At 51.7% G+C, this 26,656-nt stretch overlaps 3 protein-coding genes and 1 non-coding gene across 4 annotated transcripts; all 4 read left to right on the top strand.

The window, feature by feature from the left end:
- Positions 1-1,579: 1,579 nt before the first annotated feature.
- Positions 1,580-4,733, top strand: COCSUDRAFT_56948 (hypothetical protein; the record flags this gene model as incomplete). Its single annotated transcript, XM_005645514.1, has 6 exons — positions 1,580-1,689; positions 2,217-2,369; positions 2,692-2,821; positions 3,623-3,783; positions 4,107-4,278; positions 4,611-4,733. 6 exons carry the CDS (start codon positions 1,580-1,582, stop codon positions 4,731-4,733), a joined length of 849 nt encoding a protein of 282 aa, XP_005645571.1.
- A 623-nt stretch (positions 4,734-5,356) lies between these two features.
- Positions 5,357-11,172, top strand: COCSUDRAFT_67041 (FAD/NAD(P)-binding domain-containing protein; the record flags this gene model as incomplete). The annotated part of the gene is made up of 10 exons (XM_005645513.1): positions 5,357-5,452; positions 5,577-5,722; positions 5,849-6,045; positions 6,679-6,811; positions 7,378-7,534; positions 7,909-8,042; positions 8,506-8,614; positions 8,946-9,104; positions 9,776-9,864; positions 10,099-11,172. The coding sequence occupies 10 exons, from the start codon at positions 5,357-5,359 to the stop codon at positions 10,163-10,165; spliced, it is 1,287 nt and encodes a 428-aa protein (XP_005645570.1). The 3' UTR covers positions 10,166-11,172.
- Positions 11,173-11,727: 555 nt separating this feature from the next.
- COCSUDRAFT_56946 (hypothetical protein) lies at positions 11,728-25,195 on the top strand (the record flags this gene model as incomplete). The annotated part of the gene is made up of 16 exons (XM_005645512.1): positions 11,728-11,874; positions 12,182-12,411; positions 13,189-13,318; positions 13,973-14,130; positions 15,182-15,347; positions 16,199-16,264; positions 16,782-16,902; positions 17,708-17,792; positions 17,976-18,045; positions 18,693-18,943; positions 19,735-19,864; positions 20,433-20,599; positions 21,173-21,236; positions 21,949-22,062; positions 22,668-22,854; positions 24,618-25,195. The coding sequence occupies 16 exons, from the start codon at positions 11,728-11,730 to the stop codon at positions 25,193-25,195; spliced, it is 2,664 nt and encodes an 887-aa protein (XP_005645569.1).
- Positions 20,120-20,190, top strand: COCSUDRAFT_t50. Its single transcript has one exon. It is a non-coding gene; the product is annotated as a tRNA-Asp (tRNA).
- Positions 25,196-26,656: the final 1,461 nt, after the last annotated feature.

The following is a 26,656-nucleotide window of genomic DNA, read 5'->3' as shown; positions in this document are numbered from 1 at the left end:
CACTTCCTGCAAAAGGAAAGATCTTCAGGGCCACACACACAGGGACTGTGCTCACGACTCTGAGGAGACCACTCATTTCATGCAAAACAGCATTGCCGCTGTTTATGCATCAAAATATATTCAAAGATAAGTACACGTCAGGCCACTCAGGCATCCCAGCATGTGGGCTGATCCGGAGGCTGCACAGGGGTTTAGGTCAATGCACGCGCGAAACTGAAGGGTTGAAAGGCCCCACCTGCTGCACATCGCTTTGAGGTTCCCGAGGACAATGTCCAACCTGCTCCTAAGAAGGCTGGGGACCAGAGGGTGACAGCCTGCAGGACCACTTGAATGAAATTTGGCGTCGTGTGCTGATGCGAGCTCCTCTGCGGAGCGTTCCTAACGCTAGGCCGAGCCGGCTGTGTATTCAGGCCTGCGGTCTTGCCCGCGTTGAGGCCGTGTGCAGACGCCATGCCTAAAGCGCGCCAATCGCCTTGGAGCCGCACGCCAGACCTAACACCGCCACACCTGTGAAACTGCGCTATTCGAGTCACATATCTGCGCGGATAGGCTGTTTTAGCAATATCATAGGCAGCTCCGAGGGCGTTCTGACGTCCTACCTTGACACCACGCAACCGTTCCGGCAGGTCCGCGGCCTGCATCCAACGTGTCAGACGCTTTTGAACCGCCCAACGGCATCGACTCCAATGTTTTTGTTCCCTCAAAAACCCTGCAATGCATGCAGGTGTTCTGGAATGCAATGGTGCACGAAAGTACTGGGAGCAACGTCAGTTTGTTCGGCGGCGTTCCTGCTTGATCCGAGAAAATGCTCAAAATAGCAAAGAAAGTGATGTCGTAGTCTGAGCGCAGTGTTCATTGCCAACATGATCTCCTTAGTTCATCAAGGGATCACTCCATCCGCCCACGCCGGGCTGCAGGCGAGGAAGCTGCGGCTCAGGCTCCAAGCAGATCGGGGAGGGCCACCCCGATCTGGGAACGGTGCAGGAGCCACAGCTACTGAGGAGTCCCATGAGACTGCGCACCAGGCTGTCGATGCCACGCCAGCGCCGCCCAGGAGGCCTGCACATCCCAAGACGTGCGCAACTTGTCTTTCGGTCGTGACAATGCTGATCCTTTGCAGGGTCTGCCTCGTTAAGTTCAAACCACCACCGAAACGTCCGATAATTACTTAAGAACCAACAAATAGATCGCAGGCCGCCGTGGTTCCCATCCTTATCGAAGGCCGTCGTCTGCACAGCCATTGCAGCTGCCCAGGCCCAACGGCTGTGGCAGAAGAGGAAGAAAGACAGCAGCAGTGACCAAGGCACCTCCAAAGTGAGTGCACCGTTCTCGCCATCTCGAACATCAATGCATGCCAGGCATGTGCAAGCTGCTGACCTCCTGACTGCATTGGAGTTTGGTGCAGTCTGCAGTACACCTGGACTACTCAAGAGTTCCTTGAGCAGGCAGGGCCGCTCAAGTAGTATTATTGTCCGGGCGCACTGGTCCCTGCAGCTCTGCACTGCTCCAAGATCAAAGGTGGAAGCATCAAAGTGCAAAAAACCAGATATCTTGGTGTTTGCCAACACAGACGGCAAGGATGCATGCGCTGAAGCCGGGGTTGGCGGACTGCGCGCGGTGGCTGAGTAATGCTGAGTCAGTTGCGGGGGGCGACGCGGAGGCGCTGTTTGCAGCTGCCGACACCAATAAGTAAGATGCCTCCCTTAATGCCCATCAACATTATCAAGGTTTATCTGACTGCCCAGAATTTGGCGTTTTTCATCAGGTGCATGCATGCCAGTGGTCGAGACGAGTTTCCCTTATTGAATGCTCAAGTGCCGCCCAACATCTACCTCGTATCAGCTTTGGCAGAAAATTTGTAACAGGCTGGGCACTTGCGCATTCCTTGCGGCCATCATGACGTCACCGTTGCAACTGCTGATGCCAATGGGCTCCTTGACATTAATGGCAGCAGTGTCCCTTCGGTGATGTCTCGTGAGACATGATCATGGCCGGAAAGGGAGCATAAGCCGGCGGCCTGATTAGCTGCACAAGGAGGGCTCAGATCCCATTCAACATGATGTCCTTCTTGCTGCACTATCGGGCTTGAAATGCTGTAATTAGCAATTTTCATGATGATGCGATGGAAAAGGTTGCTAGCAACAGCCTAATCCACCCCACATGCATCTTGTCTCTGGCAGGAAACTGTGATTGTGATACTCATACACCCCGCGCAGGGACGGAAGGGTGGACCTGCTGGAGCTGATGCGCGCGGCATACAAGTGGGCCCCGCTCGCCGATGACTCACCGGCCGCCGCCGATGACTCACTGGCCGCCGCGCGCGACTCAGCCCTCGACTTCTTCCTGCTCCTGGGTGCCGACCCAGTCAGGTGTGACCATATCCGAGTTGTCATATAGAATCGCTGTGCATTGTGTTGTAGGACAAAGCATATGAGGAGTGTAGAGCCTGCTGCCCAGCGCCGTGCCGCAAGATGACTTTGTTATTCTGCGCTGTGACAGCTAGCCCTGTTATTGATGCATTAGCACAATTGCTGTCATCTGCAAAGGGGCAGCTTCTGGTGTTTGTCTTGATGGTGAGAGGACAGCCAAAATGGGTTTATAGTTTTTTAAAGTTTTTAATATGTACAAACCATACACCCCAAACCCTCAATATTTGTTTGGATCAATGGAGGGTGTGTGGCTCTCATGCAGGGGTCTCGACCGGGAGCAGTTTGCCAAGTTTCTGCAGGCGTGGTGCCTGCAGGGCGGCTGGGGGTTCAAGGCCATCTCCCACGACCTGATCAGGCTCCTGCATGCATCAGACTACCTGCGCCAGGCCCAGGTGTGTCCTTGGCAGTTTCAGAGGCATTCATTTCCCTTGAGCAGCTTCACCGTCTCACTGCCAATGTATCCACCACTACCGGCAGTGCTTGTGTTCTGAGCTGCTGTCACTACTTAAAACTTGTTCATGCATCTGCACTGGCTGCATTGTGGCTTGTTGTGTGGCATGCTGTAATTTAGGCATTAAGTTTGGGTGTGTGTTGGCGGGGAGTGAAACTCGGTAGAATATGCATTGGTCTTTTCTAGTTGTGGTGATGCAGGACGTGAACGTTGTGGGACTTTGCAAAGGCTGCTGCTTGCTCAGTGGTGTAAACCCCTTGTCACTATGGCGTGCTTACTAAGTAGTACTCATCCCGCAAGCCTGACAAGCAATCCACAGCCAATGACGGAAGATTCCAGCGCTCTTGCAAGGTGCACGCTGCAGTTGGCGCAGGTTCCAAGCAGGGTGCATGAAATGCATGACGCTGGCTCTTTGATCGTCGGGCAGTGGATTGTTTGCTGGTCTTTCGCGGATGCATTGCCAGCTCCGTCTTGGGCGTCCCTCCCCGTGATATTCACAAGATGGATTGCTTCTTGATACAATGTTCGAAACTCAAACACAAGGAGACAGCTGCGGTTATCCAGTCAGCTACGGCTGCAGACGTGGCAGAGTAAATAAAACATCAAGTTCAATCTTCAATTTAAACACAGGACAAGTAGTCGGTTGCAAAAATCCAGTCAGCCATGGAGACACCGGCGGCATTGGCGCAGTTTAAATGAATACCAGGTTATGACTGAATTTGAGGTTTTACTTTAAACGCAGGACAAGGAGACGGCTGCGGAGATCCAGGCAGCCACGGTAACACCGGCGACCGTGGCAGAGTGGATGGAACGCCGTCGGCCTGAGCTGCTGTACAACCTGTGGGCAGGCTCCAAGCACGCGGGCCGCGCCAGCCGCGAGCAGCTGTGCAACGCGCTGTCGTGGTGAGTCACTCCTTGAGTCACCAGCTGAGTCAACAGGTCGCTTGCCTGGCGCGCTGGGCTCTGGGATAGGTGAAGTCAGGGGTCTCTGGCTTTGGGGAAACAAAGACATCACCTTGACCTCAGAGATACAGGTAATGGCCCTCAAAAAGGTAAGGAGATGTACTCTATCTCCCGCAGCCATAGACACCCTGGTTCCGCCTTGCGACACATCTTGTTATCAGACAAAGGGATTGCAATTTTAAGAGCCTCTGTAGAAATTTCAACAAACCTTCCTCGTTCAACGTGGTTGTCACTGCAGGTGATGCTGCACAAATACTGCGCAGGTTCCTGGAGCATGTGAGTGATGACAGCGTGCGCGCGGCCGGCGGCAGCAAGGAAGCTGCGCGAAGGTTCCTGGAAGCCGAGCGGCGGCGGCCGCCGCCACATTTGGCACAGGAGCACTTCCGCCACCTGGAGCGCCGCTTTACTGAGCTGGCGGGTCAGCCCACTCGCGGGGTCAGCACCACAGCACTCCGCCTCACTCCTACACATGTGCATGTCCTGATGAATCTGGCTTTGTGGCATGACTGGAAAGACCCAGTGATCTGCCTGCTTACCAACTTGAAGTGGGAGCAGGGCAATCTTCTGGGCTCACCAGATGTCACTCCCCGAATCAGAGGGCTGCTGCCCATTTAGAGAGCTTTCACCCTCGATATCAAACCCCCAATTTTATTTGCTTTGCGATAGGCAATCAAGAGGCGGCAGTTGCAAAGAGTGCTTCATTTGAGTATGCATAGCCTGTAGTGCAGTCGTGCAGCAGAACTAAGCAGCTTAGATGTGCGTGGCAGGTGGATGACTACTTGATGACCCTGGCAGTGAATGGTGTCATGGGAGGGAACACGCAGACAGGCGCCGCTGATGACATGGTGTTCAGGAGGGATCTCAAAGAGAAGGATTCTTCGATGAGATGATGAAGATCCTGCCAGTGCTACCCAAAATTTGGGCCATGACTGCGATCAGCTGTATAGTGGTGAAGTGAGAATTGCTAGCGTGCTTTTGCAGTGCTCAGCATGTTTGAGTGCCCGCCATGCAAGCAATTACTTCAGCAGACTCCCTCAAATACATATGTCCAATCACAGCCTGATATTGCCTGAACTCAGCAGTGTTCCAGTGTTTGCTGGGCTGGTTAGCGCTGTCAACAATATGTTCAAAGTGCCATGCATGCAAAAAGTCTGGGTTCAGAGCTAATTTTGATATCTAGGTGCCGGTGTTATAAGGCTACCCAAGATGGTACCCTCGAGTCTGCAGTGAGTATAGGCCTTAGTATGCAGCAAAGTGCTCCCAATGGCTCCCACTGGGGGGCCCACTGACGTGATCTGACAATGTCGCTCAGTTGGGTTCCGTAACGACTATGTAACCGGATCTCAGCTCCCCCTCTTGCTTCCTCTTCCAATTGTGGCATTCAAAAAGAGAAGCGAAACATTTCGATTTAGACATTCTCGTAAAAGATTTGATCAAACAATCGCACTATCTGCAAAAGTCAGGCCTGAAACTTATCAGATCAACTCGACAATTCGGTCTTGGCTCCACCACAATGGCATCCTCCCTCGATGGTGTCTCCACAGAAGATTGCGTTGTTATCATAGGAGGGGGTTTTGGGGGGCTGGCAGCGGCAGCTGCCCTGCACAAGGTAAAAGATTGCCTGTTCCCTGTATGCATCCTCTTTTTTCGGGTATAAAGAACAATGAAGTCTTGCAAATAGACTTGCGTAGGTCAATTTAGGTAGTTCTGAGCCCGTAACACATCTTGCACAGGTTGGCGTGCCCTCCATAGTGCTCGAGAAGTCACGGCATGCGCGCTCGGAAGGCTTCTCCATCGGCACGTTCACGAATGGATGGAGGGCACTGGACGAGCTGGGCATCGGCGACGAGCTACGTTCGGCACATCTAAGGCTCGAAAGGTACCTTCCTCCGGCCTTGGCTATCTGCATGCTCCACATACAAAATGTCTAACTTTGCAAGCATCTTGCAGACTTGTGAGTGCGCGCCCAATACCTCAAATGGGGCTGAATCGCTCTTTGCTGCAGCTTCACGTTCTGCATTTCAAGCGGAGGAGTGCTTACCAAGTTTGAGATCAAGGACTGCCCCCCACCTCCCTACCGCCCAGACCATGAGCTAAGGGTGGTTATGCGAGAGGCCATTCCACGGCTCCTCACAGAACAGCTGCCACCTAACACTGTCCACTTCGACGCGGGTGTCACCGATGTGACTACAACACCCACAGGTAACGGAGCCTTGGCTTTCTCACATGCAGCAACCCAGCAGGCATTGATGTCAGAGAACTTGAGGCCAAGGCAGGACAACACTGCCAAACTTCATCACGCTTTGTACCGCTGTAGAGCTGCGTCATTGCTCACAATGGCAAAGCAGTGATGTGTCATTCTGAAACATGCCAAGCATGCCTCACCAATCAGAGCACAGATTGAAGCGCTTCCATGCTTAGTTGTGGGTGTAGGCCCCGGCTGGCAGGGGGCAGTATAAAAACTGAGCACCGTGCCCACGGTTGATTGGGTCTTGCTTGGATCTGGCGAGTCCAACAAGGGGTAGGATTGTGGCAGTCTTTAATTGCAGCTTGTCTGCAGGACGTACCTTGCCTTTTGGCAGGTGAAGCGTGTAACATTAATAATATATTTTAGTTGGTGGTGGTATCACCGGCTTGCCAAGTGTTTGATCTTGCTGCACCATAGTGTGACGCAGCCTTTTCATTGCAGCATAGATACGCACGTGCCAAACATTGTCAGAAAGTGATTCAGCTATACAAAGAGCACCTTGGATGCAAGCTACGGTATGGTGAGATACTCTCTGGCAATCCTAGCAATCGACATTGTTTGGAAATGCGCTTGCAATGTTTCTGCAGGTGCTGAGGTCACTTTGGAAAGTGGGCGGAAGCTGCAGTGCAAGTTTGCAGTGCTGGCGGATGGAGTCCACAGCAGGGTGGCTGCCAAATTGCACAAGGCCAAGCTGGAGTTCATGAATGACTACGGCTGGAGGTGCGGCCCTTTCAAAACGTCTCTTTCAAGTTTCTCTTTCCTTTTATTATATTGGTATGCTGTGGCCGTTCCTCCACCAGGTTCCACTTAATGATAATGATAATAACAATAATAATAATGATAATAACAATAATAATAATAACAATAATAATAAGACTGTGGCCTAATGGAGAAACGCCCAAGATAGAGAAGGTGGGAAGGCTGTAATAGAACGCTGCTGCAACGCACCTGATCCCGATGGATTGGAAAGGCGTGTAATAATAACAACGATAACACTGTGGCTATTTGGCCAGGCCTGCATGCACAATGAGTCCGACGGGCTTTGGTGTACTTTCTGAGTGAACTTTGTCTATAGGGCTGGTGCCCAGAAGTGAGGTGGCACCTAGCACTCATTGCACAACTGTGAGGGCTTTCTTGCCCCATGAATGAGCAGGATGCAAGGCAATGCAGCCAGCAACAACCCTGGTGAAGAAGATTTGAACGTGCCTTTAGACTTTGAGTTTGCCGTTGCCATTTGTCATCTATAGTTTGTCCATACATTCATATGTTGTGTGTGTGCTATGCAGGGCAATCACAGAGATTGACAGTGAGGGGTTGGAGCATCCTGGAGCCAATCTTGGCCAGGGCAACGGAGCCCGCATCGGCTACTTTCCAGTGAAGTACGATGCCGCGCGCAAGAAAGCCTTGTACTACTGGTTCCTGGCCTGTAGCGGCCGTGAGGATGTGAGTCATCCTTACATGAACTGCACAGTCGTCGTCACCTGTTGCTCATCTGCATGCCTTGCTGACCTCATTTTTTCACGGTTGATACTTTGTGCCACATAAACACGGAGCATGGGATTGACCATTACGCATGCGCTAGTATTCGTGCCTGTGCATTGTGTGACCTTGGGAGACAGTCCCAACAGCGCTCCATGATCATTTTATCCTGGAGTGGCCAAGGCAGACCCTTGTTGGGTGTCCTGGCAGACTGCTATTGCCTGGCCTGCCAACAAACTCACACCACCTTAGGAGAGACTGACAAAGAATCAATTGGCCTGCCAAGAAATTGCCGATGCTTATATGGATAGACTCAGAAGGAGAATCTGTCGGTGCAGGAGGACTTTGGGGACGCAGAGCAGCAGAAGGTGATCATGCAGAAGATGGTGAAGGGCTGGAATGTGGGCCCGTTCCAGCAGCTGCTGGAGGCAACGCCCCCTAACCAGATCAAGCTCAGCAAGATCTACCAAAGGTGCGCGCTGAACTTGTGCATATGGATTTCTGCATGAAATGGACATCTTATGAGTCCAGCAGAGCTTATTGTGCCGTCTTTCTGACTCTTGAAGCACTGCACCTGCGGGGCATGTCTTTTGATGTAAGAAGCTTGTAAGAGCATGGCCAAATAGTAGCCCAGCACAGCACAGCTCAGCACCACCAAATTTGCACTTGAGACTACTTTGAAGTATGCCCATTTGGAGGATTTGGTTAATGAAGATTTCGCTGCGGACCATTGCACTCGCTGCATGCTTCCTATACATGCTTGTGGGTCACATATGAGAGCCACAAGTTCTGCCCCGGTTGTGCGCGCTTGGGGAGGAACAGATTTGAGTTCTTATGCCGTGTCTTGATAGCACAGAATATGCATAGAATATGCCATGTGAAGATATCTTGATATGTCCAGATTTGAGTTCAAAAAAGGGTGGATTGTGCTGCAGGCAGGTGGTGGCCGGGCAGCCCTGGTTTGACGGGTGCATAACTGGTGTCGGAGATGCCTGCCACGCCACCACGCCTTTCCTGGGACAAGGGGGAGCGATTGCACTGGAGGTAAATGGGCTTCTTATGAGGCAAACTTTATTCCCCTTGCTCTGTCGCCTGTCGCCTTGAGCATGCGCACCATGCGCAGCTGCATGCAAGTGTCCTGGAAAGCTTCCGGTCATGTGAAGGATGCAGCAGGAAAAGAACAGGTGCATCCTTGTGTCCTAGCTTCTTTCCATTTGTCTGTGCAGAAAAGAGCATTCCCATATGTGAAGGAAAGACTCCAGTGCTTCTGATGCCTGGGGGTATTGAAACTTAACGCCTAGTTGAGTACTTGCAAATCCCTGCATTTGAACACATCAAAGTTCGAATTCAAACTCGAATTTCCTTTCGCTTGCAGAGTGGCGTGGAGCTGGGGGTGTTTATGAAGGAGGCCATGCATGCGGAGGGGGGCGTTCCCTTTGCGAAGCTGTCTCCAGAGGCGATCTGCGCTGCTCTGCGCAAGTATGAGACCGTACGCTCGGAGCGAGTGGCTCTCGTCATCAAGAAGAGCGCCATGGTTGGCAGAGGCCTCCGCAAAAGCAATGCCTTGGTGCGTCCAACTTCCCATGTTTCAATTATTTCGATCCAAGTTTTTAATTCTTTCAAAGGATGCAGTCAGTGGTGGGCAAATGGAGGATTCTGCCTGGATAGGGCCTTCTCTGAAGCTGCAAGAATTCTGAGGTCAAACATTCTTGGTTGCACACCTTGCGAATTTGTGATTCCTTGCTCATAGGCTGCATGACCTGAAGTGTGCTCAAGCTGCTCAGCTGCAATGCAGTCTGTCTGAGGCTCTTGAGGAAATCACACGTGTGCACGGCGTCATTGTTCGTGCAGGCCATAGTGAAGAGAGGTCTTTACACTTCCTTATGCTGTGATTGGCAGCTGTGCACATCATGCATGGAAAATTCCTGCAGGCATCTGCTGCATCGTGTTCAGCTTAAGAAATAGTATTTCTAAGATATTATACTGAGGTGGCGGTGCAATGTATGGCCCCGGCTGGCGGGGGGCGGTATAGATAATGAGCACCGTGTCCACGGTTGATTGGGTCTTGCTTGGATTTGGCAAGTCCATCAAGGGGTAGGAGTACGGCAGCCTTTAAGTGCAGACTATCTGCAGGACGTTCGTTGCCTCCTGGCAGAACAAGCGTGTCATAAGAAGAATGATACTGAGATTCACACTGCCCTGCAGGCCTGGCTGATAATGGGCGCGCTAATGAAGGTCGGCTTGCTGAAGGCATTTCCTCTCAACTCGGGCAACTTTCTGGATCACACCTGGTGGTGAGTCACTCCAATTTGCTTATACTCACTTGTGACTAATACCTCCTCAGCATCCCTCATTCATATGCCACAAAGTTTTGAGCAATTACCTGATGTCCTCATGTTGCTGCCCTGTACCATGTACTGGGGATGCTTTGGGAATCTTACGCTTGTACGGTGAACGAGTAGCACTATTCTTCTGTATTCTCTACTGCAAATATTTTTTGATCGGTGAGATTGACATCTGGCTTGCAGGGAACCCAGTGGCACCTTGAACACTACAGCCGACCAGGCAAAGACGGCGCAGCATGTCGAGGATTGACTACTCATACGACTCCTATGACTACGTCCCGGATGGCTATGAATTGGATCAACCAATTGTGGAGTCTTCGGCAAGCGAGTGGAGCTTGACGATTACTACTATCGTCATATACTACTACATACTACTGCTATACTTCATAGCAGTAGTATCTCGAGTATCACAGTTGCTGATTCTAGGGAGAGCTGCATGCGCAAACTGAGCGCAGTGGCACTTCCGGACCACAGTCGATGCCGAGATGAGGCCGCAGATTGCTTGGTGCCGCGCAGTATCACAATTAAATGCTTTTCCTGCCAAGAGGAAGGTACGTCCTGCAGACAAGCTGCAAATAAAGGCTGCCACAATCCTGCCCTGTGTTGGACTCCCCAGATCCATGTAAAATCCAATCAACCATGGGCACAGATCTGTATAGCCGATTTGGCTTGCATGGCAGGCGGCTCGCACACATGAAGCCAATTAGAGGCAGATATTTTGCCTTTACAGCCCAAGCAAGAGAGAGCCTTTTGAGGCCTTTGAGATCAAGGCTATTCAGAGCAAGCTGCACGGATCTGTCAATTCTTGCTTATTCAATGTTGTGTTGGGTGACTCCTAGGCGTTTTCCATATGAGACAGCATATAGATCTGTGCGGGGTTGCTACCAATTAGCCTCTATGACTGTCGCATTTTTGATTTGGGTGCTACTGCTTGTCTGGGCGTTGCCAGCAAGCAGAGTAGATTAGGGAGTTCATTACTGGGCATTCGAGCTATGAACTCAATTCAAATTGTAGACAGCGGCTGCTCATGATCTAGACCAATCGCCGGCGTTATGATACCATGCAGCAATTGGGTTTGTGAGTCTTCTACGCCGATTCCAAACAGTGAGGGAGCAATACACAAAATGTTCCTGCAGCAGTGGACAGCTGTGTTTCAAGTTCTGCATGTGGCATGCACGTGGGATTGTCATCCTAGATAGGCTGAGGGTGATGTGTTGAATCCAAAAATAATCATCGGATGTAAGCATTGGTGGGGACATAGCAATCGAGAACGCAGACATCGAGTGAACAATCGGCAATCATGGCTTCAATGTGTGCTCCATCACTCATTCGCCCGGGGTGCCCACTCTTCGGTGGGGTTCGCCCGAAGCCGCAAGTCGTGAAACATGAGAGGCATCCTCGGGCCCGTTTCACTGTTGCAGCGAAGGCTGGCATCTTCCAAAAAGCACAAGATACAGCTGGGAATGCGGAGAAGAAAGTGTCACAGGCCGTCGATGCTCACACGCCAGATCCTCCCCGCGTCCGAATGTGAGCTCAGATCCTGCATGTCGAGCCTTATCACTATATGTACGACGCAGCAGTTCGCCATCCTTGTCTGTTTAAGTTTGAAGGATTTAAATCTTTGACTTATTGATTAGCACTATGCTGGCAAGGTTGAAGCCTTGAATTCTCGCCTTGTGATCGGCAGAAGCAGGACAGCAATAACGACCGCCCTCAATCAATTCCTTTCTGAAATTAAAGCTAAACTTCGGTATCTGATTTATATTTTACTAAGTCAATACCGGTTCCTGCAGGCCGCACTGGATGCCCAGTATGTCCAACCTCGTCATCGTTGCCGCTGTGGCGTATGGCCTGACGCAAACGGTCTTCAAAAAGAGCCCGAAGGACAAGAACCCCGCCGAAGCCGTCAAAAAAACGGCAGCGAGTGCAGCAGAAAGAGTCCCCAAGCCGCCTCAAGTGGTATATTCTCCCTCCGAAACCCTGACACTCCCCGTGCAACCTGCCCTCTCGTCGGAGCCTGTACTCACTCCTAGCAAGTGCATGCATGGAGCCTTTTGCTGTCACACTCCACCATCAGACCTCTGTTGCCCTGTTCCGTGGGAGGCTGACCTTCAACAGAGCATGCTCCATAATTGTAATCACAGATCTCAGTGCACAAGACACAAGCACATGCACCTCAACCAGGAGTTTCTCTGCATGTCAGCAGAATTGCAAGTGGAAAATTGAACCTGCAGCTGTAAAATGACCCCTGTGTGCCCCTGCGCAGCTGAAGCCTCGGCCCATCGACGCAGCAAGGGCAGTTCTGGCGGTGGAGTCAGTCTCTCCAGAGGATTCAGGACGCCTGTTTGCAGTGGCAGACACCAATTCGGATGGCAAGGTGGATCTGAGGGAGCTGGCGCGCGCGATCAAGAAGCTGCAGGAACCTGCCAAGTCCTTTGAGGAAGCGCGCAACGCTGCTGTGGACGCCTTTGTTCTCTTCAGGGTCGACGGCACCAAGTGCGGCCTTGCCCCATTAATCCAGGGTTGTATGATCGGTCTTCTGAGGTTCATGCCTAAATTGATGTCGGGCATTGCATTGAGCTGCAGACCAGTGGGGCCGCTGCATGCAAAAGCCGAGACCACATCAGGACACTGGACTTTGGTGATGGCTGTGGCCATGGGCGGCACAGGTTTACCGCAATTCGTCTCTACATTTGTACAGATCTTGTGAAAGCCTGAGAATCATGGGGAACATGGAGCTCAGACCTCCCCATAAGATCTGTGGAGGTCTCGTCTCCATGTTCTCCAAGATTCAGGCTTTCACAAGACTTGCAGCTTCAGCTGCTGGTGTACGTCAATCTTGAGACTTGTTGAGGGCAGGGAACCTGGATATCGCCTGATAGGATCATGCATGAGCCTAGATTGGGGCCCTGGCTAGAGGCGCTACAGCTCCATACACATGCAACATGGCTTTCCTACTCAAATTCCATCAGTAATCCACAGGAGGCCGTCCACTTTTCTATTCTCAGCCGGCGCCGGCCGCAGCTGAGGCCCTCAGAGTACATTGCTCATGCACCGGCTACCGGGGGCTGGTAGAAATTGAGCACCATACCCACGGTTACCTGGGTCTTGCATGAGTTTGGGAACTCCAACAAGGGCAGCCTTTAACTGCAGCTTGTCTGCAGGATCTTCCTGGCCTTCTGGCAGGAACAGCCTGTAACAATAAACAATAAATAAACATGTTATTGACAGCCTGCTCGGTTATAGCGTCTGTTTAAGCACTTTGCTGGGCAGGGGAATGAGCGAGGAGCAGTTTCGGCGCTGGCTGCAGAGTTGGTGCCTGCTTCGCGAGCGCAACCTGAAGGATGCCATTCTGGGCATGGAGCGGGCGTTGCAGCTTCCCGACGCCATAATGAGCCCCGACGTGAGCCTTCCCCTTTCTAACTCACTTGGTTTCCTTAATTCAACCGGGTTGATTCATAAGCGCAGCATACTTGCTGGGTTGAATCTGCATTTCCGTTTCTGCGTGTGCTTCGCAGCCAGTGGGGTGAGCTTTTGAAGCTGCACGCCCGCTTCTGCGAGCTTTGATACCAAAGATATGAAGTAATGAGGATCCATCTGCTTTTGGTTGCTTTATTGAGGCTTGGGCTGCATGCCTGCTACTGGTTGTTTTTATGCTTGCTGTGAAATCCACACTGTAGACCCAAAATCAAGCACTTCCAATTAAAGAAAGGGACATCCGACTGATAATTCGAGGGAATGATCAGCAGGGGCACACACCTAAAGAGCCAGGTTTCAAGGTATCTTGTGATGGTTAGCATGTCCCGAGCGTCTCCCGTTGCTTACTGGCAGGAGCAGCCAGAAACAGTGACAACAAGGGTGTTGGACAGAACAGCAGGGAAAGCTCCCTTTTCAAGGAAATGTGCCTTGAAGAATTCCAAAAGACAAGAGAAAAATAGCCGGCAAGTTTCTTAGATTTTGTTTGAGTCGCACTCTTTTTGGAGTATTGTATCTTTGAGGCTGTAAGGAACCACAATTACGGTACAGAAATTCTAAAAATTTCCATGATGCTGCGAAGGACAAGGCAGTGTCAGACGAACTGGACGCAGCAATGCGGTCTCAGGAAAGCGCTCGGCGCTACTGGGATACACACAAGACGGGCGCGGCCTTCAGCATGTGGGATGCCGATCGGAACGGCAAGATCGGCCGCGAGAAAGTCAACAAGGCCCTGCTCAGGTGCGGCGGGTCTTACTAATTTGTTATTACTAAGGGTATTGCCAGTAGGATTTCATTGGTAGGCAGCCTGTTTCTTTGCATGCCCATAGTATGGAGGCGGCAGCGACATGCATGCATGCATGCAGCTTGCTGTGAAACTGTTGCTTGGGTGCTTAAGAAGGCGCCGTTCAGGTACATCAGCGCTTAGAAATCGGCCTAGCCGCGCAGATATGTGACTCAAATAGCGCAGTTTCACAGGTGCGGCTCAGACTAGTGACAGGGTGCCTGGTGCCTTGCATGAGCAAACATAGGTCAGGCTGCACCAACATGCAGGCATACCTCTTACAGCGGGCTTGCTGTGCGAACGCTGCCTGGGTGGTCAACAAGGCCCGGCTAAGGTGGTAGAGCCCTTGTAAATAGCGGCCTCTCTTTTTATCACATGGCCCAGGGGCCGGTGGCCGTCTTATGGCTATGGCTGGGGCTGATCCCAAAGGGAAGAGTGTGCGAACCTGCGGGATTGATCGCGCCGGGTTTGAATACCCCCCCTCCCCAACTCAAAGAGCCCGCACGGCCCGAGGTCCCATATGGGGGATTCTATGGGTTTTCAATAGTAGGCTGCAGCAAGATGGGTTCAGTTGTAATTGCGCTGCTTGGGTGGTCACATAAGCTGACTCGCGTCGGTCACTCAAAATTTTGAGGTCCGCTGGAATCTGCTAATTTACTGAAAGCCTTGGGTGTCTTTCTCTCGGGCATGCAGACAGCAGGTTTTGCATCCGCTCTTGCTTGCGCTTTGTACTTTCAGAACACAAAAGTGTGTCTGACACTGCAAGGCTCGAGCTGAGGCTGATGTGTATCATGTGCGGCATGCTCGTCGGTCATGCACAGTTGTGTTCCTTGCTCTAACATCATTAACAGCGCTGTTTGAAATCCCAAATACGCATGCAACGTGCGGGTTATTTGCATGTATGCGTCCAGGCTATAACCCACACCATGGCACCTTATGAGGATGTGGCGATTTTCCAGCTTCCTTGCAGGATCAGTAGCTGACTCCTATGTGCTGAATTCTCCGCAGGTATGCCTCGGAGGAGTTGCAGCACAAGTCGCCGGGAAACAAGGCTGTGCAAGCCGTGAGCATTGTGGAGCTAGACCAGGAGCTGGGCCCTGACTCACTCGACCGCCTTTCCTTTGACAATCTGCTGCGCCGATTCGCCGTGGCCTTCGGCATCGTCCCGGGGCAGGTGCGCGCATGTGCCGCCGTTAGTCATTGCCCTTACATGTTGGTGACCTGGCGATCGGAGTTGACCCCAGGCATGTGCTCGCATGTGCCGCCACTTTCACTATCATTATTAGTACTCAAATGGGCCCCGGCTGGAGTTTGAGTCTGTATACGAATTGAGGTCCGTGCCCACGGTCAATCGGGTCATGCTTGGTTTTGGCGAGTCCGTTATATCATGCGTGGGGCGATATATTTCGGCAGCCTTAACTGTAGCTTGTCTGCAGGACGTATCTCGCATTTCCGCAAGATATCGTGTAATGTTAATGATAATACTTTTCTTGGCTGTGGTCTTGTGGCTGTACTCTCACTGTGTTCATGTGGCCGGAAAAAAGTGGTGAGTCTGCAGTCAGTGAGCTGGCACAAGCGGAGGGGGGCACAAGCTTCTGTGTAATCAGCTATGGTGGCACAATTGCAACCAGCTGTGATTACACCAACCTACCCTGTGTCTTCTTCCAGCAGAGTCAATCCTAATGTAGAGCCTGAGATTCGTTCCAAGCTGGGTTGCTCTGACTCCTAGGCATAGGCCAAAATCCATTGTGCCGCCGTTGGCCTTAATAACAAGAAAAGGGAGCCGATGTGATATGTCTAGTAGGGAAATATATGCCATACAGCAAACTCCCTGCAGAGCATCATATTTATTGAGCACGACTTGCCGCCAGACCTCTCCAGATCCTAATCGACTGCTTTTGCATCTATCAGTAGTCTCTGATGAAGTGCTGAGCCTGACTCCTTGAGCTGCCACCATGTGCGCGCAAATTATTTACTAGTACTATTCCTCATAATGACAAGGCAGCTGCTGCCATGTATGCGCAGGTGAGCGATTACCTGATTGAGACAGCCATGCGCAAGGAGCAGGGAGAAGGGCCGGACCCAGACCATGTCCTGGATGACATAAAGAGCATGCGCGGCCTCCACAACAATGCAGGCAGGATCTCTTGTAATCCCCTTCGAAGTGTTCTTTTTATTTCTACTGCAATTACGCGGAGATCTTGCCGGAAGCAAGATGTGGCTGTAGACAAGCTTCAGGTGAAAGCTGCCGCATGTCCTACGCCTTGATGAACTCGCACGCCAGCAAGCAAGAGCTAAATTTGTGGGCACAGGCCTCAGCCATTATATTGCACGCTGCCAGCTGAGTCACTAAGGAATACTTGGATTCTAGTCTTTTGGCGGCCCTTGCCTGTGAGATTAATAGACCATATGTAGTTTTTTCTCCTCCTGGCGAGACCAACAAGGGGTAGAATTGTGGCAGCCTTTAGTTGCAGCTTTTTTGCAGGACACATCTTGCCTTTTGGCAGGAGGCGCGTGAATTGCCTAAAATATACAAAATGCGTGCCGGTCTGAATATTGCGTGCCACTCTGAGGAACCCTTCACTTACAAGGGATGAGTTGCGCACAGGTCATCAAAATGATTCAAAGCGTGGGGGAGCAGAGCAAAGCGCAGCGCAGCGCGGCGGCGGTCGTGACTCATCCCCGGCCAATGACCGCCGGCCGCAGGGACAAGATGGCCGTGCCGGCAAGTACTGACTCAAGACTTGCGAGAGGAAAAGGCTGCTTGAAGGGGATAGCTGCAGGCTTTTGACAGGGCATTTGGAAGTTGTTTGGGCCAAGACGTGTTGTTAGCAGCCCCTCAGAAATCCCAGAGATGTCCCCCCTGCCGATATCTTTTTACTGCTGAAAACTAATGCCTGTTAGTTGGCAGATGTGCTCTGCCAGCTGTTGGTTTGAGTGTGATATGCCTCGATGAATATATTCGGGATCAGGGTATTTTCCACGGGCGAACAGGTGTGCGGTCTGATATAGTGCAAGAAAGAGAATGTTGCACCTTGTTACAGCAAGGAAGGCGAGGACAGGTATAGTGCCAAGGTTTTGAGAGCTTGCAAGTGCATGTTAGAATTGAGCGGATATATGTGTTGCATGATTCACCAGCATGGGAAGAACAGTGGAAATTATTGAGTCTGATATCAAGGAAATCGGCCACACATATAAATGCTACTGTGCAATCTTCAAAGCTGCCCTGTAAGATTTAATGCCATTACATGGCAGCTAGTTCCCTCTGGGGATTCAAAAGACGAGGGTAGAAAATTTTCGTGATCTCGAATCTGCAAGTCAGCTGAGTGTCAAAGCTTAGGTCTCCGAGCGTTCCCTTCGACCGGGGTATCGTTCAGTGCACAGGGCCTCTCGAAAATCCACTCTCGCACAAGTCAGGTGATACCATGGCATCGATGAGCTCTTCGAGGTGTGCTCGAGTGCATCTGCTTGGAGCACCACGGCCAAGCAGGTTGCTGTGTGTTCGTCGTCCCTTGGCTGGCCGCTTTGTCACAGGTGTGAAGGCGACGGCAGCTGATGGAGGGCACCAGGAGCCCGAGAGCGCCACAATGAGCACCAGCGATCTCTCACAAGCGAAACAGTGCGTCCTCAGTGCAATCGAATGCAGAAAGATCGGTGGCGAGATCTTGCTTTGTCATACCCTGTTCAGCGTTTGCTTTCGAGAGCGATACGCACCGACAGATAAATCTCTCTCCTTTTCGAATGCAAATTATACATCTGCATTGCCGCTAGGAATTTTTGCAATTCTTTTTATGGTGTGCAGGAGCGAAAATGAAAGGGACTCACCACTTGCTGGCAAGCACATGAAGCAAGATGGACACCAGCAGGATCTGGTGAGGGCACTTCCTTATAAATTGAGCTAAGCTGAGCAAAAGAAAAACGACAAGTAGCTGTTGGAGTGTGCAGGCGGATGAGGGCATGCCTGGCCGTGCTTCAGTGCGCATGATAAGATGTGCGCAATCTTCTCCTGCGCAGTCGAGGCTGAGCCATGCATGCTGGTCATCCAGACCTTCTGCACTACAATGAGGCTCTACATCTGTGACACAAGCCGAAGAGACATGCATGCATGCAGCGCGCCTGCTCCATATCTTGTTGGCCATGCAGATTGGCAGCCCTTCTGAGCTCTGCTTGTGCATCACATCTTCTCTGTATCTGAGGGTGTCTGGCAGATTGCGCCTGTCGACAGGCCACAATACAGGTCAGCTGTGCATTGCTTCCAGAATATTGTCATTATTTATATCAGATTCTTTTCCTACCAAGAGACAAGGCGTCCTGCAGAGCAGCTGCAATTCGAGGCTGCCACAATCCTACCCCTTGTTGGACCTCCAGAATGAATGAAAAACATGACATCGGCGTTTGCATATTGGAGGAAGTGCAATCATCGAGAAGACTGGAGAGGAATGATTCACGTGCTGCTTGACGTATTTGGTCCTTAATGACTGAAAAGCGTGTAATAATAACAAAGTCTTTGCATGCACAGGCGTCGCAGATCGAGGCCCGGGGGATTGCATGCGCGCGAGAGCTGATGCTGATTCAGACAGTAGACGACGGGGACACAGAGGGTGTCTTTAACGCGGTGGACGCGGACGGGAACGCACGCGTAGACCTGCGCGAGCTGGCACTGGCGCTTAGTAAGTGGACGCTGCTGGTGACTCGCCCCGAGTCACCCCTGGTGGCCGCCAAGAACCTGACGCTCGACCTCTTCATGATCTTCGGCGTCGACCCCCTGGAGTGCGCGCATTATTCACCCTTGTTCCGCTGTGTGCCTTTTGTTTCAGACCGGCAGAATTCATCCTGGTCTTACTCATTTCATTGTCGATGGCATATGATGATGGTCACATGGCATTTGATGATGGAGTGGCTGAGGCCAGGATGTGGAAGACTTGCAATTTCTGTGATGTCAGAGGCCATCTGGCCAGATCCACCACATGCAGCTGTCCATGAGTAGGAATTTGTGGAGTCAATGCTGCTTGAAATATTTGACCGCTTTACTGAGAGATTCCTAGCTGCTCGCTAGGATTGCAGTGAAAGGCAATGCGCCCTTGCACACAGTGCAGGCATTGCAATGCACGCCCTCCAGTGCTGCCCTGGCACCACATGCATGCAGGCCTTGCATTGCATGCAAGCCTAGCCGAAGTGTGAGGTATCAGCTGAGTACTTGTTTAGAATGTAATCGCAAGGCCTGCATGCATGTGGTGCCATCAACGTCTCTATGTTGCACAGAATACATGAGACTCTCCCCGCACAGACGCAGGAACATTGCACAAGGATGATTAGCTGTTCAACAAGTTGGCAGCCTGGCAGCAACCAGCCACGCCAATGACGAGACGCAGGCGCTATTGCTCCAAGCAGCTCAGGGGTATATCTTGTTTTGGTAGACGCTTGACAAAATCAGGCGCCTGCATCACATTCTGAAGTGCTTGGATGCAATTCCGCTGCTTGCAAGGCTGGACCCATCAACTAGGAATGAGTCAATACTATAGCACAGCACAGCATTGGCTGACGGCTGGTGCGTTGCACAGGGGCTTTGACAGTGAGCAGTTCCGGCTGGTGCTGCAGAGCTGGTGCCTCTTCACCAAGATCGACTTCGGCGTCATGGCTCGCTGGCTGGAGACCGCCCTCGACCTGCCAGACATGCAAGTCACCCAAGAGGTGCTCCCTGCCTTATCTTCCTGGCGCTATTTCTATAAGGCCCAGCGCTAGCTATTGCTGTAAGCTATTGCTTGAAGGCTTTCCAGGACTAGGTCCATCTGGCAGCACCTGCATTACTGCTTTCTGGTCTTTTCGATCCTTGCACTTCCTCCACCAGTCATTCTGCCAATGACATCACTGACCTCTTCCAGCAACATGATGTGTAAGGTCTTCTGCTAGGGTCATAGCAAAAGCAATCAGCAAGGCAAAGAGCAGTCGGTGATGGTATAATGCTAGAACTCTTGCCTGTCACGCAAGTAATTCGGGTTCAATTCTCGGTCAGCGAGCTTCCCATTTTTGCACTGGTTTTTGGTACGCGTACCTGTATCAACATCCCAAGTTATCCTCACAGTAATGCTGCGTACCATTAACACTGTGGCTGTGCATCTCCAATTAACTCAAGACAAACCAGTGACTCATCATCGCATTGGCGGACTCTCACGCATGAGGCAGATGTCACAAGTTCCAGAATTCCTTCTGACAAGCTTCCCAACAATATTAACCAAAGCTCGCTGTGCCTCTCCCGCAGGACAAGATGGCTGCAGAGGAGATCACGCATGCCATGAGTTCTCCAGACGCCATGAATGCAGCGGTGGAGGCGCACAAGATAGACCTGGCGTTTCACCTGTGGGACTCCGACGGCGACGGCGTTGCCTCCCGCAAGAAGCTGACTCGCGCGCTCACCTGGTACTACAGGTGCAGTTGCATGATTAGTCGCTGCTATGTAAGCATGCTGTGTCACTGCTGCAACGGCTTACCGGGCAGTCAACCCGAGGTTGGCATCCTGTCTCATCTGCATGGTTAGGCACTCTTATCTGATCGACAAGTTACGGTGTTAGGCTGCCTGTGCGCAAAGCAGCAGCCTGCGTATTCCCTAGAAGGGCTTTCTAGGAAGGGAGCTTCTGTCTGCAGCGCTGCAAGCAAAGATGTTGGAATGAAAGGACGCTAGGATCTGTCTTTGTGGAATCAGTTTTTAGAGCCTGGCCTTGGGAGGAGCCTGACCCACGTGGCCTAACAATTCTGCATGCAGAATTCTTGGGGTGTCTGGGTCCGGCTCCTCCCTTGATCAACTGCTCATCTCTCAAGACTTTTTAAGGCCCCTGGCCACATCTGTCCTGCCACGCGTTACTCCCACACTAGCTTTAAAAATTGGCCTCTTTCCCAACCTTGTGGCTGCAGCCCTGGATGCCTGCAATGTGGGAACTCTGTGAAGTGGCACCAATGTGACTAAAGCGGTGACTAATGGTTTGCCATTGCTCCTGGGCGCAGGCTGCTGACCCAGGTGCAGGAGCAGACCGGCACTGTTGATGACGGCAATGCGCGCCGGCCAGAGGTGGGTGACTAATAATCCTCTGCTGAATCGCAGATTTGATGTCCGCATTTGAATGTTTAAGTAGGCACGGCTTTCACATCATGTGGACCTTATTCTGCCTAAAAGGGTGCTCAATGAGGAAGTTGTGTTTGGTCCCGGCTTGCAAGATGCCAAAGCTCCAGTGGTTCTCAAGAGTGAACTCTGAGCATCCAAGCCACATTCGACTGGGTGTTGCTTGGGTGCGGCAAGCCTAAAAGTGCACTTCGTGGGTAGGATGGGTGACAGCCTTCACCTGTAGCTGATCTGCAGATGCAGCTAGGCCTGCCTGGACAGCAACCGCTTGTGATAATAATAAAGGCATGCGTGGACAATTATTACTTGTCACAGGTGTCACAGCTCCTAGGCATGTAGGATCTAGGATTATCCAGCAACATGTGTATATCCGATTTTTCCATTCATGGCTCTTTCGCCACCAATGCAATGACAATCCAATGGACTCCAAATCCTCTTCTACGTAACCATTCCAACTCTTCTGAGGCCAGCCGCTGATCCCATTCCCACTCAGGGCGCTGAACATCATCTGCAACGGCATTCTTGTATTTCCCATTCTTATGTGGCAATGATGACATGGTAGGGGTTTACAACCCCAAGTTGCCGAGGGCTGCCCAGAAAAGGAAGGCCTTGCCGTAAAAGCCGGCTAGAGGTGGTAATGTTGTCTTTGCTTTGCCAACAGGTGATTGAGTTCCTGGAGCAAGAGCAGCGGCCGGGGCTACCGGAACTTGACATCGGCGCCTTCCGTAAGTTGGTGCAGCGCTTCTGCCAGCTCACCGACCTGCCTCTGCCCGAGGTGGACTGCCCGCAGTACAACTGTTCTGACCAGCGTTCTCTCCCTTACTCATGACACCAGAGAGTAGTGATGTAGATTAGAAGCGCTGACAGCATTGCGCCCCGGAATTTCTGCCTCAGGCTGACTCAGGCACAGCCGCTTCCAGATTTCTTACAGAATGTCTCATTTAGGATGTGCTCAACCTAATAAGATGGGCAGGTACTCTGGCTGGGAGAAAATTTGGCTGGCAATGCTGCCTGAGCCTGAGAGTGGTGTGATGGGCTGCAAACGGGGCTGGTCTTGGGGTTTATTGGCATGGAAAGCTTTCTTGATTCGCTGGCGCTCACATCCTGCACATGCATGCCGCATTCGTGGGTCAATGCCTTGTCGGGGCATGGAACCACTTCAGGGCTTGCATGTGCAGCATGTTCCAAAGCTGTGCGATCACACCGACCGTGAAGCGACTGCCCAAGCTGCAATGTCAAAGTTGAACAAAAGTTTGGTACTAGAATCAGATGGTGTGTTTGGTGGCAGCTATACTTGGAGCTTGTCTGCAGGCGCACCTTTGCTCTGGCAGGAGGGGCGTGCACCAATGTTTTATTATGATTAATGCTTGTTTCGTACAGATTTGCGACTTCCTCCTGTCGGCAGCGCTAACCGGGGGCAATACAGCACTCGATGCGCTGGCCGATTCAGGGTCTGATGCGCCCCCGCTGCCCGGCAACATCCAGGGGATTATAGAAGACCTAAGGGGCCAGCCAGAGCCAGATCAGGCGCAGCCGGCCAGCACAGAGGGCCGCCATGCAGACACAGGTACTCCTCCTTGTTTCATTGCCACGCTATAATGCCCTTCTTCTGGCAAAATCATCTCATCTCATTCATTTATAGATGACCGTGATATAATGATGGGCAGTGACGGACTGCCTACAAGACCAGTGAGCCTCAGGTGGCTCCCAACAGGCCTTAAAATGCAACAATAAATTAACAATCAATGACGCCAGGGGCAAGGTTTGTCCTGCAGGCAAGCTGCAGTCATCTTATTGGTGTTGCCAAATCTAATTCCGATTGTTCAGATCTAATACTGGGCGCTGATTCTGAAGTCCAGAGTCAGGCATCGGATCAGCCCTACTTTGGCTGGAAGCGATGTTATATTACTGACTGCCTGACAGGTGGTGGGAGCAGGGCTGAGTCCAATGCAGAACGCGGCCAAGGCGAGAGTGGGGCAGAATCTAATGCAGGGACCAGTCAGGGTGAGAGTGACGCAATATCCAATGCAGAGGCCAATCAGGGAGCAGCACCCGGCTCTCAGCAGGATCAGAATGCTCTGGAGTAATGAGGCATGTGACAACAAGGGAGTCTGATACAATGCATGAAGGGTTGCAGGGTGCGGCGCATGCATGAGATTGGTGGCAATCGTCAAGTCTACATGTGGGATCGTTGTGCGCTCAAGAGCACTCAAAAATACGAGATACAAACGGTGGCTTGAGGAAGGCTCAAGGAATGTCTGCAAGGTGCTGCATGTGTCATCCTAGATATTGAAAACAAGAGCCACTTGCCTGATGCATCATAAAAGCTGGTGCCAGCAGTAGGTCTATCATTGTCAGCATGATGGCATTAAGGATTCTCAGTTGGTTACACGGTTGTGTGTCCTTAGAGCAATGATGACAAAACGATGCAAAATATCAGTTCACCAGAGATGCAGAAGTCTTCACTGAATTCAGCCAGCAGCTTCCATCAGCTTCGTGCATGCCAAATTACTGATTGCATTGTAATGCAGTTTCCTTTATAACTGCCTGCCTTGTTAATCCCGCCCTCTCATGCAGGGCACCCGAGTAATCAAAATCCACTACTTTAGTGGATGTAAACGCTACTAATGTGGTGGATTATTGGCAATCAGGGGCCATGCCACCTGGTAACACATTCCATAGCATGCCATTTTGGTAATAAAAATTAGGCCTTTCGTCAGTAAGCATGGAGAATGATCAGTGATGTGTTTCTGTACCGAGCATGTCACTTATTATTGCTAGGATCCCGTGTTACAAGTGTGGCAGTGACAAGGAGAAGCTTCATCCGAACTGCGCAAGTTCAGAACGCTTGACTCGCTGTGTAGGTTGTGATTATATTATCAGATTCTATTCAGAAGGTCTGACAAAGGACGAATACGGCCACGACGCTGTTGCCGACTGGGTCTTCAAACAAGAGGCAAGGGTGCCATTGCAACGTTGCAATGCCGTGGACTCAGGGGTCAGATATTTCCATCAGAGCTGCCTTGGCCGAGATGAACCTTCAGCATTGTCCAGAGCTAATGGCTACTATTCTATTCGCGGGAAGATTGAGAGCGAAAAGTATCCAGAGCTCAGAAATATTACCCACAAATGCTGTGAGGACTGCGTCATTGCAGCCCAAACCAGGGGCAAGGATCTCAATGAGGATAAGTTGAATTTTATCATGCATCAAGGAGTGATTGGTAGGTCTCAATAAGCACTCCATCTTTGAAGGTTGGGAACACCTATGTTTTGAATCTCCCCATGACCTTGACACAGAGTAACTAACTCTGACTTTTGCGTTGCGTTCAGAGGCAGAGACCGGCGACTTGGAGAGGAAGAGAGCCGATAGGCGATCAAGCAAGATTCGAGGCATCATTGGTGGTCAGCAGGCTCGCCTCGAAGACAATGGGACGACTTCGACCGCCATCTTTGCAACGAGACACCTCAATCAGAAAGTCAGCTTCAGCAAGAGCGCCAGCAGATTGCTGGCAGCAGTGCCCAACCTGAACAGGACAGTGATGGCAGCCTCGTATCTCCAGGCCAGTGGACTTCAGGCAGGCCAGACAGCCCAAGGACAGGCGCAGAGGGGCGCCACAGCTGCAGCAGGCGGCATGCAGGGTCCCGCAGCCCCAGAGGCAGAAGCTGCAGGACCTTCGCAAGCGCCACAGCCAGGGATCAGCCGCAGGCAGCTCAGCGCTCAGGGAGCCGAGCAGGACATCGTCCAACGGTGGCTTGCGTTCAGCCTCAAGGCCTCATCCACCGTTGCAGAGCTGAAGCGGTTCCTGCTTGACAGAGGCCAGCGGCCAGTGATCTTCACCAGAAGCGCGCTGCTCGCCAGGGTGGAAGGGCTGCTTAGATTTGAGCATCCAGAAGGTAGCTATCCATGATGGCTGTAACGATCAGCGCCTACACATCTTATGCCTGGCAAATTAATAACATGTCCTCACCATTTCCTCTGGACATCTTATGCGCTGGCAGCTAATGGATGCTGTCATGCAGGTGGACTGGAGCCGAGTGCGGCGGCGGTTGAAGAGATCACAGCCGCTCTGCCGGTGATGGGACGCCTCCTGAGCCACCGCCACCCTGCACCTGATTCATCAGCCAATAAGCGAGCATGCAAAGCATTGCAGACTGCAGGATATATCAAGATGGCATCTCCCCAGAGAATCAGTAGAGACAGGTGCAGCAACTAGGAGGGGTGCATTTTACCTGCAACTCGGGGGCTTTGATTTGGGCAATCTCCTGCTTGAGGGCCCCCGTGGACTGCCGCAGTTGTGCCAGCAGTCGAGCAGCCCTCCTATGCCACTCAAGCAGCTGCTTGGGCAACCTGCGCTCCTTTTTTCGCTGCCAAGCCATCGCCTGCACATGGACCAACATTGTCACTTCTCGCACCTACAGGGTTACAAACTGCAACATCGAGCAAGGCTACAAGAGCTTGCATCATATGAAAGGAGAACTCACCAGGTCCGTCATGTAGTCCTCCCGCGTGGCAGTCGCCATGCGCTTCAAGATGTGTGCAAATTTCCTGTAATGTGCCCAAGCCTGTTCAATGTTGTCACCAAAGGAGTTTCCTGCCGCTAGCATGCGGCGGGCGCCATACTTTTCTTGGCATGCCGGAATGTGAGCCTTCACATGCCACGGCCCCACTGCCAGGCCAGGCATACCCTCCACGTTTCCTTGAACCATCCTGCCAGCACAACACATCACCATTCAAAGGGGACGCTGCTGTGCACTCCGACGAATCCACACACTCATAGCATGACTAGTACTAGACACTAGGAGTGAAATTGTTCCATGCAATAATTGTACAGGGCACATCTTGACGTAAACGCCAGGCATGATGGACGAAAGATTATACCTTCGCCAATATGGGTCAAACTGGCAAGCAATGTCAATGAAGAAGTACTTCAGATCCTTGCCCTCCTCAGGCTTGAACTCCTTCAGCAGACGCTGCAGGAGCAACTCGTAGTAAACAAAGCACTCCGGTGTGAACAGGTTTGCCGCCACGAGAACATACCCGTGGCGGCAAACTGCTGCTGCCACGCCCTACGCACAAGCACATGCGGGAGTGTCAGACCGGCTCCAAAGCACCAGCACATCTTCTTGTTACACGCTTTCCTGCCAAGCAAGGTACATCCTGCAGAGCTGCAATTTAAGGCTGCCATAACCCTACCCCTTGTTGAACTCGCCAGATCCAAGCAAGACCCAATCAACCGTGGGCATGGTATTCAGTATTTTTACCACCTGAAGCAAGGCACGCTAGGGTGCTGCCAAGTATTACCCTTGCCAGCCGGGGCCAGGAAAAAAAGAGAAAAAAATCATGGATATATGAGATGCATGCCAACATC

The sequence above is a fragment of the Coccomyxa subellipsoidea genome, assembly GCF_000258705.1.
Source record: "Coccomyxa subellipsoidea C-169, whole genome shotgun sequence".
Classification (NCBI taxonomy): domain Eukaryota; kingdom Viridiplantae; phylum Chlorophyta; class Trebouxiophyceae; family Coccomyxaceae; genus Coccomyxa; species Coccomyxa subellipsoidea.
The sequence above is the reverse complement of the archived record's forward strand: the minus strand, read 5'-3'. Positions and strand labels throughout refer to the sequence as shown.